This window comes from Triturus cristatus, chromosome 3_1 (genome assembly GCF_964204655.1).
Source record: "Triturus cristatus chromosome 3_1, aTriCri1.1, whole genome shotgun sequence".
In the NCBI taxonomy this organism is placed as follows: domain Eukaryota; kingdom Metazoa; phylum Chordata; class Amphibia; order Caudata; family Salamandridae; genus Triturus; species Triturus cristatus.
The window spans coordinates 182,498,281-182,514,625 of NC_140583.1; the positions used below are offsets into that span (position 1 = coordinate 182,498,281).

General features: G+C 43.7%; 1 protein-coding gene across 1 annotated transcript in view; it reads right to left on the reverse strand.

Annotated features, from left to right (window-relative positions):
* Positions 1-15,507, reverse strand: part of LGR4 (leucine rich repeat containing G protein-coupled receptor 4) — a 287,978-nt gene extending 272,471 nt beyond the window's left edge. Inside the window, exon 1 of the mRNA XM_085643635.1 lies at positions 13,648-15,507. Coding sequence (XP_085499761.1) covers positions 13,648-13,847 — 200 coding nt within the window. The 5' untranslated portion in view covers positions 13,848-15,507. The remainder of the gene's footprint in view (positions 1-13,647) is intronic.
* Between the last annotated feature and the right edge of the window lie 838 nt (positions 15,508-16,345).

The following is a 16,345-nucleotide window of genomic DNA, read 5'->3' on the forward strand; positions in this document are numbered from 1 at the left end:
CCTGCTCATATCATTTTCAAAACAAGTTGCATCACATACAAGCTGCAACGACGGGCACCCCTGCATGTGTAGCTGAGAAGCTCACATCTCTGGTGGCACTGGCACACTAGCAGGTAGGACACCATCAAAATGGAGGCAAACCAGTCTAAATAGGAGGAATAAAAGGCAAGAACCTTCTCCATGTCTGCACTCTAGACCTGGAACATCTCTGTATCCAGGAGGATCACCCCAGCCCTGCTCCAAATCACCAAAGAGCTGAAGACACACCTCTTTAAAGAAAACTACATCAGAATGCAGTAACGGTATGCTCCAGCCTTTGACGCTCTGCAGTGAATCAGGGGGAAGCCCTTGCAACGAAGGATGATCGACATGTGGAAGAACAAGCTCACTGAAGAGTAGTGTTGTGGCACACTGGCAAATTTTAAAGGTGAATTTACACTTGCTTCAAATGAATTAAGGTTATTTAAAGTGTCCATCAAGCACAGAGGAGTTTAAATCATATCTACTACTTTAATAAGCATTGTTGTCTATTCAGAGTGTAAAGTGAATGGCAGTTAACACAACTTGTACGATGCGTGAAGTGCTGTGGAAGAAGCAGTTTAATGAAGTTACATTTTAAAAATGTAGAATACATTTCTCCCCAAATTTCAGGTACTCATTTGTATTTGCTTAGGCCAACTTTCTGGATGTAATGTTTCCGCAACTTTACGCAATCCTGTGAGCTCTTTTATGGGTCAGAGTGTAATGAAGTGAGATATATTGCTGAACATCATTCTATGGAACGCTAAGCACATGTGTATAGATCATTCATAATAGCTGTATGGTCCAGAAGCACTTTCAGAATCAGACGTTGCCAAGGACCAGAGACAAGTTTGTCAATTGATTCTGTATTTGGTTGTGCTTCCTATGGTCACAAATGAGTCATATATACGATAGTGACAGGCAAGGTTGGAGTAGACCAACATACGTTTTAGAGATGGTTTTTAACTACAGCTCGTTTGTTAGATGACACAAAATGTTGCAATTATTCAGTTCTAATTATATTGGATAAAGTGTCGTCAGATCCAGTGATGAAGCGGTGTGAAGCATTAGAAGTATGGATGCGTGTGCAAAGACTTAGCAATCTATTCCGTTTTGCTGGGAGGCATGGTTATCCATTGCTCGGCTTGAGGGCGACTGTTAAGACTGGTGGCATCTTTGACGGCTATCTGGCTTTGATGCAAGGCCAGGCAGGGCATGCATCCTGCTAAAAAGGTCCTTTTATCCCACCCTCACTAACAGAAAGGATCATGCCAGCTGCTGCACTGCTGTTGGCCGACAGTGTAGAAGAATTTACACCTCCCTTGTCTAACACAAACCCACAGTATACATTCAGATACCAGCAGCACATGCCAGGCCCGCCTTTCTATTATGAGTAACATGATTCATTGCGATCAATAGCTGGATTTCCACAGAAATTCACACTAGTAGGCGACATATTGCTGGTGGGAATCCGCTACAAGACACCGAGGAAGAATTACAAGGAGGATATTAGACGGTTTTTTCACTTTACAGCCTCACTCCAAGTTACCTATAACGGGAGCAGGATTACTTAGGACACCGAAATAAAGCTAGACCTGGGCATAATTTCTAGCATTTACAGCAGGATCACAGGAACAGCACGTACGACACTTGTTCAGGTCACGTTTTTTGGCATTATTTTTTTTGCACAAAGTATGTCCTTGCATCCATACATTTCACACTGAATAATAGCACAAAACACTTAAATATCCTTTTTGCACATTTCATGTCATTTCTGCAAAGGAAATTATGTGAAATTCACTCAGGTCGAAATGAAGATCCAAGAGGTCTAAACTAACATGCTCAAACTTTACAACATGCATCAACTTTCAGCAGTGCCATTCCACTTGGGTTTGCACAGGCTGTGGCAGAAGACTACATTCTGAAATCCTGCATGACATCCGCACCCCTCCATTTGTGCCAGTGGGTCACAGTAAGATCCATAGTATCTGCGCAGAACAACACTTGTAGTTCTTGATCTATCTATGAATCCCATGTTTATTCTCTTTTTATTATTCTGCCAACATGTTTTGGCATCCAGCCGCAGAGAAAGCGATTCAATATACATGTGAAACTTTTGTCCTCCACGAAATGCAATACCACAGCATACATCCTCCTCTTCATGGAAACACAGTCACCTCCAGGCGTTTCTTAATCCTCAAACTCACCGACAACAAAGCAGACAATAAAAACAGCACTGTTCAAGGGCTAGAAGTAATGTTCAATGACACGAAATATTCCTAATGAAATGCAAAACACATATTAGACTTGACTGTCACCCGAGGAATCCTATTCACATTTCACAAAGTCCATCAGGTATGCTCTCTGGAAACAAAAAAGGTGATATGCTGTGAGCAACAAAGAGCTACTCATCTGCTAGTTATTCAAAAGTCACTTGACATTTTCTTTTTGCACAAGCTCATCAAACATGTTCAGCCCTGTGCAACCATCAATTTTGAAAAAGTGACTTTAATGACTATTAGGTGTTCACACCGCAAGCCTGTTTTTACCTGTATCTTGCCTGTTCCTATTAATTTACATCACTCAGGGGTGTGGAACGGTGCGAGGAAGTAGGCCAGGCAGAGCGCAAGATATATATTGTGGGTGTCAGACCCAGGTTTAGATTCATGTCGAATTTTCAGCTTAACAACTATTGAAATGAGTTCCATTAAGGTTAACTGAAATAGTATTTTACATTTATTCTGAAAACTTAGCATGGATCAGGCTCTACAAGATCTTCATTTGACTTGTCTGGCTGAAACTTTGGTCTTGAGAAATGCCCTGGCAATGGCTGGAATGTGGGGGTTTTCTTACCATGTAAACTAATATTAAAAGTAATAATTGAGAGTGCAATCTTGGGTGAGAAGATCATTCGGTCACAAATAACTACAAGAATTTGGCTATTAAAAGCAGGATGGGAATTAATTTGTGGGTTCTAAAAGTAATCTTCTGCCTGGTTTGAGCTGGAGAAAAGGCCCGGGAAAGGCTGAAAAATGGGGACTTCTTGCCATCTAAACTAATAATAACAGTAATAATTAAGAGCACTATCTGTAGTGAGAAGATCATTCGGTCATGAATAGGTACAGGAATTTGGCCTTTAAAAAAGCAGGATGTGTATTTGCTTATGGGATCTAAAAGCACTCATCTCATTCCTGCTAGCATCTGTGTGTGAGGGTTAGAGACTGCAGTCTATGTGTAAGGATCGAGAAAATGTGCTCATTTTCTGCTTTTGGTCCTTGATTGTGGGATGACGTGCCATTCCTGCAAAAACCATTGATCCTATTAATAAAAAAAAGTCTGGACTTGTATATTTTTACGCACCCAGACCAGTCACTACTGAGCCAGCAGAGTCTGAGCGTTATTTAGTGCCCGTGCACTAACAGCAGTAAACTTGCATCCAGTCCAACTAAACCTCTCTTTCAATGACCATGTCGAAGGAGAGTTGACTGCCTCTCTAGCAGATAGGGCGTATAATAAGATTTTAATTTTGAATAACAAGAGCGCTATATGCTTCAAGTATGACACGCTCTTCCAGTATGAAATGGAGTTCACCAATATTCTCTGTAGCCTTCTACTTCTGATCCACCATATCCATGCTTTCTTTGTACGAACGCATGTGAAGGGATTGGCAATGCCCATCATGTTCACTGGCATAGAACATCTGTCTGCAAGGATCTCAATCTTGCGATTCGCACCGTGAGGAACAAGTTGTGCTCAGGAGAGAGAAAACATGCTTTTAACTAGAGAGAGAGATATGCTGCTGGAGGTCCAAGACTATAATATTCGTGCTACCAAAGAGATGGTTTTGCTGTTTAACTGTAATAAATGAATACCCTGCTTTTATTAAAAATATCTGAAAAGGCTTTGGAAGGGACATTACAGTCTCCTACATATTAGAACATGATTTTCTTTGGTTTTATAGAGTACTTTTCCTCTTTGTTCGCATCGAACTACAAATAGGAGGTATTACCCAATTCAATTGACCACTGATGAAAGGGCGAGTCGGCCTTGCCAGATTTTGACGTTGTGCCATCTGCAAGTCACACAGGTCTCAGGAGCCAGCATGCAACTCCCTGGGCTATACTAATGGGTACGAAATAAATATCAATTGCAAATTCATTTATCAGCTGCAAATAGGGGATAAAGACCTAAAATAACCTAATAGCAATACACATTTGGATACATACAGACAGAAATGAATAGGCACAAACTGCTATAAAACATGCTTGTAAAGTGTTTAAGCGGTCTGTTAATCCCTTAGAAGGGGAGCATGAACTAGAGAATCTGATTTTGCCAAGAGAACCATCACCCCACCAGCTAAAAGTTAACAGTACGCCCTACAGCTGCAATTTCCATGAGAAATGAATGTTCAGGGACTTCTGCATATATGAAGGTATTGCGTCCAAAATAATCTCTAGGCGGGGCTTAAAAATCACATACGTCACAGGCATAAATAATTAGGACTTTATCTACCTAATCTCATCGCTTGACATTTCAGAAGTTGTTTTTATTTGTACACGAAAATCCCCAGCAGAGACCTCGGTGAAATACAAGACCCCTCCCAACCCCCTCCCTAATGAGGTCCAATTCATCAACACTTAAAAACGATCCCAGGGCAGGCTGAACGCAGGCTCCCGGGAGACCAATTTGTGTAAATAAGCCTGCTAATACAGGCAAAGTTTGGGGCCCTCGTCCCTCCAGCTCTGCGCTGCAGGCAGCTCGCAGGGCTGCGACTTCACAGCGTGCCTTTGTTACTAACCACATGGACTTTTTTCGGGTTTTGGGCTGCTTTTTGGAGAGCATTACTTTCCGCAGGTATTCTGAAACACGAGCCTGAAGTAAAAAACTGAAAAGGAAAAATAAAACATTTACAGTTCCGCCGTCGAGCCAAGAATGTACAGCAGAGGATTGGGTTACCGAGTTACACAAACGAATGACAGTGTTGAGCAGCAAAGGCCAACCTGGGGCTTTCTTGGGGATGCGAGGGTGAATAAGGGGGACCAAATTAGAAAAAAGAAAAAAAAAAAAAAAAAAAAAAAAACTAGCTCTTCAGACAAAAACAACCAAATAAAAATAGAGGAGAAACCATGGCAATTCGGAGTATTGTTATTGCTCAATTAATATAATTTTCAAAGCATGTGCTAGTTTTCAGAACAAGCTTTTAAATAGCAAGTAGCTTGCTAAATGCATGCGGTCTATCAAGGGTGAACATTAGTTCAGGAGAGAGATTCATGCCAGACTCTCTAACTATTCACATAAATAAGTACTGACAAAGCCAGTAGACCTCACCCTTTGCCAATAATGACTAGCATCAGAAAAAAATCTTTTTGCCGATGCCGTTTAGTATCGCAAACAAAAAGCCAATATTATATACACACACACACACACACACACACACACACACACACACACACACCCCCCCCCCCGTGGGGAGAAATAGAGGGGTGCATTAGGGGAAGCAAAAGGAAGTGGTCGGGGCCCGAGGGGCAAAGCAACGTTGGCAGGGGGAATAACACACATGGGAGACTAATATAAAGCTTGGAGCATGAGTGGTTTTACACGAGAGAGAGAGAGTAAGCAGTCACAAGGGATAGAAAGCGAGAGTAAACACAAAGCGGGTGGGGGTGTTTGGCGGGCGCTATCGAGAGCAGGAAGTGGCAGCTCACAGAACCCTTTGGCATTTTGGTTTCCCCAATGCCATCTTCTGCATTTAAGGTTTCAAGCCTTAGGGGTAACACATCCCAAAAAGTTAAGTACTTGCTGCTACCATCTGCATGTGATCTACATGTGACAAATCCAACAAAAACATCCCGTTCATGGTCAACCAGCTGGGTACCATCACATTGGCAACAGTAGTGCCTACACATTACATAGATTTGAAAAGTCAACAACTCTGGCAATAATTGTTTTAGAAAGGCAAGTTGGATTTGTCACATGTAGATCACATGCAGATGGGAGCAGCGACTACTTAACTTTTTGTGATTTGTTACCCCTAAGGCTTGAAACCTTCAATGCAGGAGATGGCAATGGGACCCAAAATTTCCCCTGCCCACATGTTGCTTTGCCCCTCGACCACTCCCTTTTGCTTCCCCTAAGGTACCCCTCTATTGCTCCCAGGGAGTGAGTGTGTGTTTGTGCTTGGATTCTCCTTTTATCCCAAGACCATAGTGTAGCTGCTTGTCTTTCTAAAACAATTGCCAATGTTGTTGCCTTTTCAAATCTCTGTAATTTCCAAGCACTACTGTTACCAAAGTGATGCTACTCAGCTTGTTGACCTTGAAGTATAAAAGGCAGTGTTATCTTCGTTGGATTTGTCACAATTAGTTCACACGCAGATGGTAGCAGGGAGAATGGGATGAGTGAACCCTATATAAATGTATTAAAAGTGTATTTATATACACACATACACACACACACACACACACACACACTTTAATACATTCATATAAGCAATGTTTTGCTAGCTCAAAGAAATAGCACTCCATGTGTGTATTCATGCTGAAAATGTGCTATATTCCCATAAGATTTACGATTATGATATTGCAGCGAATTTAGGACATGTCTGTTCTCAGTTTATTGATTATGCATCCATTCCGATCAGGCCAGTGCCTTGTGATTTTTTGGAAAACTATCAAAGCTTTTTAAAAGTTCACTGCTAAGATCTTTCACTGGCCCATAAATAAAGATTATGCTAAAATGTCAACAAACATAACACTGACTTTTGTCAGATAAAGTTAAAATCTGATATTCTTTTTAATCTAGGTCCAACATTTCAAGAAATTATTGCTTATTGAGTCAATAAAAATTAACATTTTGATATTTTTAGCATTGACAAAAATGGGAACAAATCCCTCTTAACAAATTAGAGAATGCAAGATTGCATTTAGTTTAAACTGCACATATCAAACAAGCTCAATATCCTAGCAACAATAGGGGTGTAATGGCGTCACATGGCCACCAAGAAGAAATTTTGCACACGCGCTTTGCCCCAGTGAGCATATTGACACTCTTGTTGTGCTTATTTACCCAGGTACACCAGCATACTTAGAAACGCATTCACCTGCAGGTTAGGAATACAGCTCTTCCTGTGAGACGTGTTTACCTAAAAGCTAGGTACATAAGGTCATCCCAAGGTTAACACTAACAGACTGCTGCCAGTGCAGAGCGCTCAAGAGAACAGACAAAAGGCTCTGACCTGGTTACTTATTGATCGCTTTTCACTAGTGTTAGAAAGGACCGGCAAAATCAGTGAAATTGGCAAGATGAAAATTGCCTCGGATCTCTGTAGGCGAGCATCGAAAGAAAAATAATTTCATTTAGGAGTGACCTGTATTTATCATCAGATTTACGTGTCGCAAAGACATTTACTCCAATTTTAAATGGTATCCATTAATGCCACAATAATTTGTTAAATAATCTCCTCTGGTCAACGGTATCACCACGCACACACAGTAGCATCTTTAGAAGTGAATATTAGAGAGGACACACAGTGTGTCACAAATATAACTGGTGTGGCCACCTTAACACCTAACATTTCTACATACACAAACACACAGATGCACACAATATATATATATTGTTTATAGAAGAGGGTGGAATGTTTAAGGCTTTTAGGCCAATCCTATGTCTAAAAACTTTGCTAGAAAAACAGGCAGTTGAGGTAAGGAAATGTTGTGTCGCTAGTGTTGAAGGGTGGTCTATATATAGGAGATGCTCTCCACTTAAACTTGGGAGCTACCTAGAGTTCTCTGCTTCTTTTTTTGCATACATACACACACAAAATTCATACCTGTTGCATCTATGAAAAAGGTGAAAAATGTTGTTCTGCCAATTGAAATAAAACCATCAATTCCACTCATAACCTGGATCAATCAGCTTAGGTATACAAAATGCCTCCTGGTGTACGTTTCTTTGAAAAAAAATACTCCAGCCTTTTATGTTTGCCACTCCTTGTTTTGCAAAATCACAACACAACGAGCCTCTACTTCTGAAGGCCGGAACCAGAGCGGTCACTTTCATATCAGCAGACCATCCTGCCAGTCCCCTTTCCATTTCTTTTTTTGTATCACTCCCAGGTACAGCTTCGTCCCCTCCTGCGACTACTCTGTATGTAGGGCTACATAAACCTCCTACATGGGTGGAACCTATCGTCCAATATGAAACATGAAAATTAGAAAGAAGTCACACCCAGATTATAGCTTAACATTTCCCGAGAAAATAACTAAAATTAAAATCATATTTGTTCTGATCAAAGCGAATTAATTTATTTTGTCACAATTCGAGCAACCAAATTCATTTTTTGACAAAAATAAAGCAACAGTGAACATCAATGTGCTGGTGTTGAAAACAGACCTTTTTCAAAGGAAAAATTACCCACATTGAAAGGGGATACAAATATATAACAGGGTGTTCTTTCCGACCGTGTTAGATGATGGGCTATTTAGATGCTAAAATACTCACTTTTTGTCAGGTTTTCTGATAGTGTGTGACGTTTTTTAGATGGTTAATGGTCAGGAAAACATCCACAGTATGTTGTTCAGTTTTTTGTTCACCTACTAGGTGAACAGCGGCTTGCGAACAGAACCTTCATTGACGGATTTCTCTACAAACACAATTGCAATAAATTGCATAACATTCCAGTTTAAATAGTTGTCATTTGAAATATATAGGGGGAGGCCTCTGACATTTTTCAGTAGCAAAATAAGACTGCACAGCCCAGCCACGTGAACATCTAAATGAACAGTTCCTGCGTGCACAACCCCTAACATGTAATTAGAAAAGACTGCAAGGCCTAAAAGTCCTGTAATTATGCAACATTTCCCAGAACTCAAGGTCACTGCTGGCTATCTTTACCTCTGAACACATTCCCTGCCAAATTCGCATTTAAAATGCAGACTAAGGCATTCGATGCGTGCGCCCCAGAAAACATTTTTAACAATACCACGAACATTCCCTGCAGTGAGGGCACCACAGCAGACTTTTAAGGACACTGAAGAGAGCACAGGCCACATTCAAGAGCTGGTGTCTTCAGTGGCCAATGCCAGAAGGTCCATAAGGCTCACCATGTGATAGAAACTTGTGAAATACACAGCGACTTCAAGGGACACTTTCTTTGAGCAAAGTGCACCCAGGGTTTGATTCTATGGGTGCTCTAAGTGTTACCTCCCCGGTAAGTCAGGAATGTTTGTTCCTCGTATAGGAGAGTGAAGGTTCCTCCGAGACAAAGTTAAATGGTTCCCTCCGTCCAAACAACGTGGCATTTCAGGCTACTGCCAACCGGATCCCTGTTTAGCTTGCACCATTGCTGTTCCAACCCCACTGTTGCAGCAGGCTCCCCGTTTCAACGATACCGTTGCTATTACCACCTCTCTGTAGCAACAGGAAAAAGCTGCACGACCATCAATTCCCCACCTGTCAACAGCAGCATTGTTACCAGGGGGTGTCTGGCCACCAGTAGGCTGGGAATCCTGCCAGCCAGCCACGGAATGTGAATAAACAAAACAAGTACTGACAAACCAATAGGTCTCGGCGTTGCAAACAGGCACCGGCAAATTGGCTTTTTCAATGTTGTTTTTTTTTTGTGTCGAGCAATCATAGATTTGGCTTTGCGAAAGCTATATTGAATTGCATTACAAGCATTGACAAAGTCAAGACATTCCAAAATACCCAATGTGTGGCCACATCCAGGTGACCATTCAGGACCAAGAAGGTGGATAGGTCCACCCACTCCAGGGCTTCATATTACAATCATGGCTCTGGGAGCACTTGAAAAATATGAACTCTTTTACCTGGGTCATCTGTCCCTACCCCTAGAGACTCACAGTCCTATATTTTTAAAACCCACCAAGAGCACGGGTGGAGGACTAATGCACTCCTGACCACAGTAGAGCATGCTAAATTCCTTTTGGTGGTATCTCTGCCCTTCTCGAACACTACAACATATTATGCAATGATATAATTGCAATATGAAATACCCACCTGCCCCCTCCCCGAGGCCTTAAGCGGCATTCCTTTGGCGGGCCTTTGTTGCAAAAAGCCTGTGAAAACCTTTACTGTTATTTTTATGTTTTAGATCATTTGCTACGGCTAAAGAGGATCCTACCGTATTTGCCCTAGCCCTCCAGACCAAACATACAAGGGGAAAAAGTCCAAAACCATCAATGTAGTACAGGGACTCCTAGCACGCAGGAAAAAACAGCCAGTTCAAGAACAACCAGCAACAGGTGGCAGAGAAGCTTTGCACCAAGGGACAGGGTCCGTCTGGGGGGAGAGCAGGGTCAATGAATGGGACAGGATGAGGTCCAGGAACTGTAGAGACCAAACTTGTGGAGGGGCAAAGAAGAGGGGGAAGAGTCATCTACCAAAGGGAGAGCCCTAGAGTGATAAATGTGGTGGTGCCTGCTAGGGGCAGGGAAGCTGTGGTGCAAAGGGGGTGCTTTAGCTCTTGTGGGAGTAGTGAGATACCTTACAACTCATAAATGAAACAACGTCGGAAAGAGGAGTGGAGGCAGCCAGACTTATGCGTCGTCTGTGAGCTGCGAGCCAATGCCTGAGGCCAGCTTAACCATAGCAGCCAACGGCTAAGAGAGGCTATCCGAAAACTCCCTTTCTGGATATATTGTGTGATTAAATAGCTCTCCTTAGGCAGCTAGAGTTGTCTGTAGTGGTAACCCAATTTGGTTACCAGTCGAGTGGCAGCATTGGCCAGCCCCACTGAGCAGCAGTGAGAATGCGTAACAACTGTGGGACATAGGCATATGTTTATATCCCTAAAAAAGGATTAATAAGTCTCAAAACCACTGAGCTTCAGAACTTTGCATGCCCCTACTTGATTCAAAAAGATGGATGTGATGTGGACTGCCAGACTTTTGACATGCTTGTTTTGTTACAGCGTTTCTAAACTTTTGTTGTTGAGCGAGCTGCAGGGCTCTTGCCTATACAAAATTTTGGCTAAAAGTAAAACTGTGTTGGTTTCAATCAGCACACCTTGTCATTATAGTCCCTGGCGCCAAAGGAAACTACTTGGTGGGCAGATAAGCTCCATGTGAAAAAGCAATATGTTGTCACTCACAGTTAAGTTAACCAATATGCGAATTAGGCTGACCCACTGCTGTATGTAGTAGTGGTCAGAAGATAATTGTTAATGATGCAATAACAGACCAATAGATGGAGAGGGTTTCCTGACAGCCCGTATAAGATAGATATATTTATTTCTAGATAAACATACACGCGCACACACACGCACACACACACACAGATATAAACACGTTTTAGTAAAGGCTAAACGTCTTGGCTATAAAAGAAAACAGGCTTAGCACTACACTAAGTTTGTAATTAGCCTTCCATTAAAAACATTATACGTTTTGGATACACTTGGGGTTAATGCCATTTAAAAAAGAATGCTGTAATCACATCGATTACAATTTATTGTCACTGAGAAAGATAACACAAGTGGTTGAACAGTTGGTCAGTTGCGAGTGTCTTCTAGGTTGTAATGTGTATATATGGTTAGCACTGAATGTTGGCATTTCGCCGAAGTGATAGATGTTGCCAGATACAAGATTTTGACCACGGTAACACAGCTTGTCGAAGTCAGAAAACAGGATAACAACTCAGGTCCACCGGTTCCACAAATGGTAATCTAGCTGATATCTATGCATGTAAACGACAATTCAACATCGCCCCTTTTCTCCAAGGGTTTGCAGTGCCTCGGGGGCAGGACCCATCTCCATCTACCTGGGGCTATTAGAAGCCCAGAACAAAAATAAAATACGAGGGCCAGGTAGTGGGGGTGGGAAACGCATCAACATTTCATTCCATGGCCTTTTTTTTTTTTTTTTTTAATATCAATTACCCTTTGCCTTCTTATATATGATTTGGAGTATCCGGTTAACAGAACTGAGCGATATTACTGCAACTCCACCACTCTGCAGCAGTATTACTATTCGGACAGTTTTCTACCTCTGGATTTACATCCGGGCTCTAAATGAGTCAGTCAGATTTGTACAGACCCACTGAACCCCGATTATAGCAGGCGCCCCTTAAATTCATAGTCTCTACTCTGCAGGTATGGATCAGGACACCTTGATTGAAGACTGTTGAGATTAAGCGCAGTCGAAAGTGTGAAATGCACCACAAACCCCCAGAAGCAAACAAGAGGCTCAATACTTCCTCCACTCAAACGACGAGTGCAATCGTGGTGCACACCAGCAGCTCATCTTGGGAACAGGACTCGAGCAAAAGTCCTTCCTTCTACATGAGATACTGCTGAAGGTTACACGTAACCTGCTACATACAGCCCAATGAAGCCACTGTTTACTGCGCGCCACAGAACAAGCCCACTAGAATGTTCCATATATTCTGGGCCAAAAGGATGCCCCCCGCCGGGACGTGCGCGATTAACATACTACACAAGGACAAAAGAAAAATACCACAAAAAGTACAGTTCGGGTGTCAGAATTGCCGCGAACGCCCGAAGAAGGAGCATCTATGAAGGATTGAGGTGTCGAGGGTGAGCGATATAACCGGTGAAGAAGGTGCATGGCTAGGCTGGCGGTATAGGACACAACAAAATCCCACCCCTCCTATTACAAGGGGCATACATTATCAATACTGCCCACGGCACAAGCCCATGGCGACTCGCCACAAACATAGCCCCACAATGTTACCAATATCACGACACTCGGCACGATGTAGCCTAAATATGACGTTTCTGACGATACCTAATAAGAAAACAGCATAGGGACCATAAGGTATTCACTGACAAAAGAAACAAACAAGCACCACAGAATGCAGCTTCTACCAAAAATGTTTCTTGGCTCCGATTCAAGGCACAAAACACCACCATCCATCCGATAGCAGGTACACATTATCCTCAATATGATGGCATCTGGCACAAAGTGTCATCAATTTCATGTAGCATAAACTACTGCAACCATGGGTTTAGCAGCTACAGAATACCACTATAATATTACGGAGATTCACAAAGTGCTATATTGCCACTAATAGATACCCTGCAGCTCCAGCTCATCGTCTGAGGAACACGTTTGATAAAGACAGAAAAGAGCGTCCACTTCTCGTTTTTAGCGGGTGTTTGAAAGTTGCTACCCTCCCTTCGCGCATTCATACAGGATATGTCATGTATGTTATCCGTGTAGCGCTTGTTGCCATTCTATATGCGCTTCCTTACGATTGGACGAAGATAGAAAAAAACAAACCAGGGGAGAATGCAGGTAAAGCATAAAAATATCCCTTTAAACTACTCAAAAGAGACTTCGCAATTGTTCTAAAATTAAAGAATTCCCAACCTACTTACTCCACGTGTGTGATAACCACACACAACGACATACGTTAGTGTTAAGTTTAATAAAATCACCTAACAATGACCTGCACCTACAATAAGGGGACAGTCATATTGAAATCACTACATATGCGCTGCTATTATATTATAGCGGAGTTTTCAATAGACAGCGTTTCAAAAGTATTCCACAACCCCGTTTTAAATATATATTGCTGTGAATCATTTGATGAGACTGGTTATTGTTTAACAGTTTTATATTCCACTTCTCACACGAGAAAAATACTTACAGAGCCTGTGTGAAGGCGCCGAGCCCCAGGGGAACCGCCGTCAGGCCCCTGCCGGAACAGTCCACCCCGCCGTCCCCATCGCAGTGGCAGGGCTGAGGGCAGAGAGAGGGCGGGGAGCCACCGGGCCCAGCCGGGCTGACCACTGCAACCAGGGCCCAGGTGGACAGCCACTGCAGCAGAGAGCGACGTGACTCCGGCATGCCAGCGGCGGGAAAGCGCAGTCCAAGGTCCCTCAGCGAGCAGCACAGGGTCACAGAGTGCGTTTTTTCCCCTCTGATGCAACAGAGCTCTGCCTGCAAGAGTAGGGCAGTATACCGTGGTTTGTCCTTTCCCTCCAGATGCAATACAGCTCACCAGTGGGGCCCTAGACCTGTGCGGCGCGTTGTATTCAGCTGCGGTACAGTACGAGGATTGTGTGTCTGGCACACACCATTCTCTACAATTCAGTACAGTCTGGGGCTCTTGATTCTGAACAGTAGTTCCTTAAACCCAGCACTGGGGCAGCGCTCGGAGTCTTGTACAAGGCGGTCTTCCAACACACACAGTAGTCTGCCGGTGCACCTTTCCTCTTCAGGCGGAGCAGTACCAGGGCACTGGAACTCTTTTTGTCTCTGGAATGTAAAGAAGGGTGGTACTTCTTGCACCCTCCTCTCTTCACACACAGGACAGTACCAGCGTAATTGTGTACACCTTACTCCACAAAACCAAAGCAGTCACTGCGTGAGGTAAAGTCCTTCTCCGGCTTTTTTCTTCTAAAGTACCTTCCCTCGGGGACGAGGCAGGTCACACCTGCGAGATTCTCTCCAGAAGCACTGATTTTTTTTACTCACCATAGAGGTGGGAACCGTGGTTCGAGTACAATCCTTTCAAACAAGGGGGTTCACAGTCCATTCACTTCAGAATCAGCACAGGAACCTGGTTTCTTCCACTCCTCTGAATACACATGCACGAGAATACAGTACCTTCAGTAAGTACGCCCCGTTGAATTCAACACAGCCCTGGAAGTTTAACTGCGGCTGTGAGGGGTCGGGTGCACAGCCTTTCACATCCCCACACGATGCTGTGGTGTTGTTTTTTTTACATCTTTCTTTGGCCGCACCGGAGTAATGCACCCCTCTATGTTTACTGGCACCAGAGTCCAGCACCTCCTTCCCCCACAGTAGCACGGACCACCACACCTTCTTTTCACTACAATACCACCAGGTACTGGAGCTCAGATCCTTGCAGCATCATTGGGATTGACGCCCCCCAGCAACACCAGGTCCTGACTCTCGTCTTCCAAAAACACAGGGTCTAGCGCCTCCGTCCCACGCTGCGTCTGCATCATCACTGTAACTCCCGCAGCACTAAAAGCCCTCCTCCTTGAGGTGAGATACTCTGTCCCTCTCACGCACACTGGGCTCCCGTGGTCCCTCTAGCAGCCAGGGGGGTCCAGTCTTAAGCCCCAGCCCCTCAGACCTCCCACAGCAGCAGCTGCTGCTGCTCCCTGGACCTGCCCGAGCCGGTGGTCTCCTCTCCAGTTCCCTCTACCCGCTTCCTCCCTGAACCCTCAGGGATGTACTCGCAGCAGGTCCCTCTCCGGACAGAAGGTTTCTCCCACAGCCAGACTCCCTCTGCCCAGCAGCCGCCTCCCTGTCCAGCAAGCAGCGGTGCCTCCGCTCCTCTCCGACAGCAGCAGGCTGGGCTCCTTCTTTCCCGCCCTCTTCGGCTTCCTTCAAGCTAGCTCCTCGGTGGCAGCTACTGCTCGCCGGAGACCCTCGCAGCCAGGCTATGCCGGGGATAGCTCGGGGACAGGGAACTCGAAGCCGCAGCCATTCCGTACGGGAGTCACTGCCACTGCTGCTGCCGAGTCCTGCTGGGAAAGAAGCCCGAAGGCTGCGCGAAGCCCGGCCCACCAAACGACGCCGACTGGCGACGCAAGCGCCCCGTCACAACAATAAAAGCCAGCAGCCAGTTTTAGCACCACTTGGCAGAAAAGCGCGGACTGCAGTCAAGTGGTGCCCAAATATAAACAAAAAAATAGGGAAAGAGAACGTATTTACTAAAAAGTATGCTTAAAATAGGATGCCTAATTAGTTGTTATTGACTGTTCGATGCTTCGCGCTTCTTTTATCCTGGAACAATATCAGCAAAAAAAAAAACGCAAACTATGTACGCAGCGTGACTGTTGTAATGTGGATTGCACTAGAAGCAGGTAAGTGTAATACACATTTTACTTGTAGCAAAAAGAGCTATCAACAGTGGGGGACAAAGTTGACCAACGGTCAGAAATAGAATGTCATCACATGATACCTACGATCTACAAAGTTAGTTACACAAGCATTGTCAGAATCAAGTTTACAGATACACCACAATATACCACACATTTTCCCCCTTATAAATAAACAAAGCTTACATTTATATAAACAAAAGAAATAATAAAAATGTGAGAAAAAGCTCTACGATGAAAAAGAAACACAGCACTCTCAATAAAATTCATAGTTACTTAAGTGTGAAGGTAATCTAATATATCTTTTTGACTTCGACCAATCAATGATATTGCCTTCTCCATAGTCTTTTAATTGCTCTTCTTGTTCTTCACTCATAGGACTGGTTGGTTCATCATCCTTCAATAATATACACTTATAATGAGTATTACTGAGACTAGTATGTGTCACTACGCCTCTATTCACAAACTCTTCGTCAACATTCGCTGGGC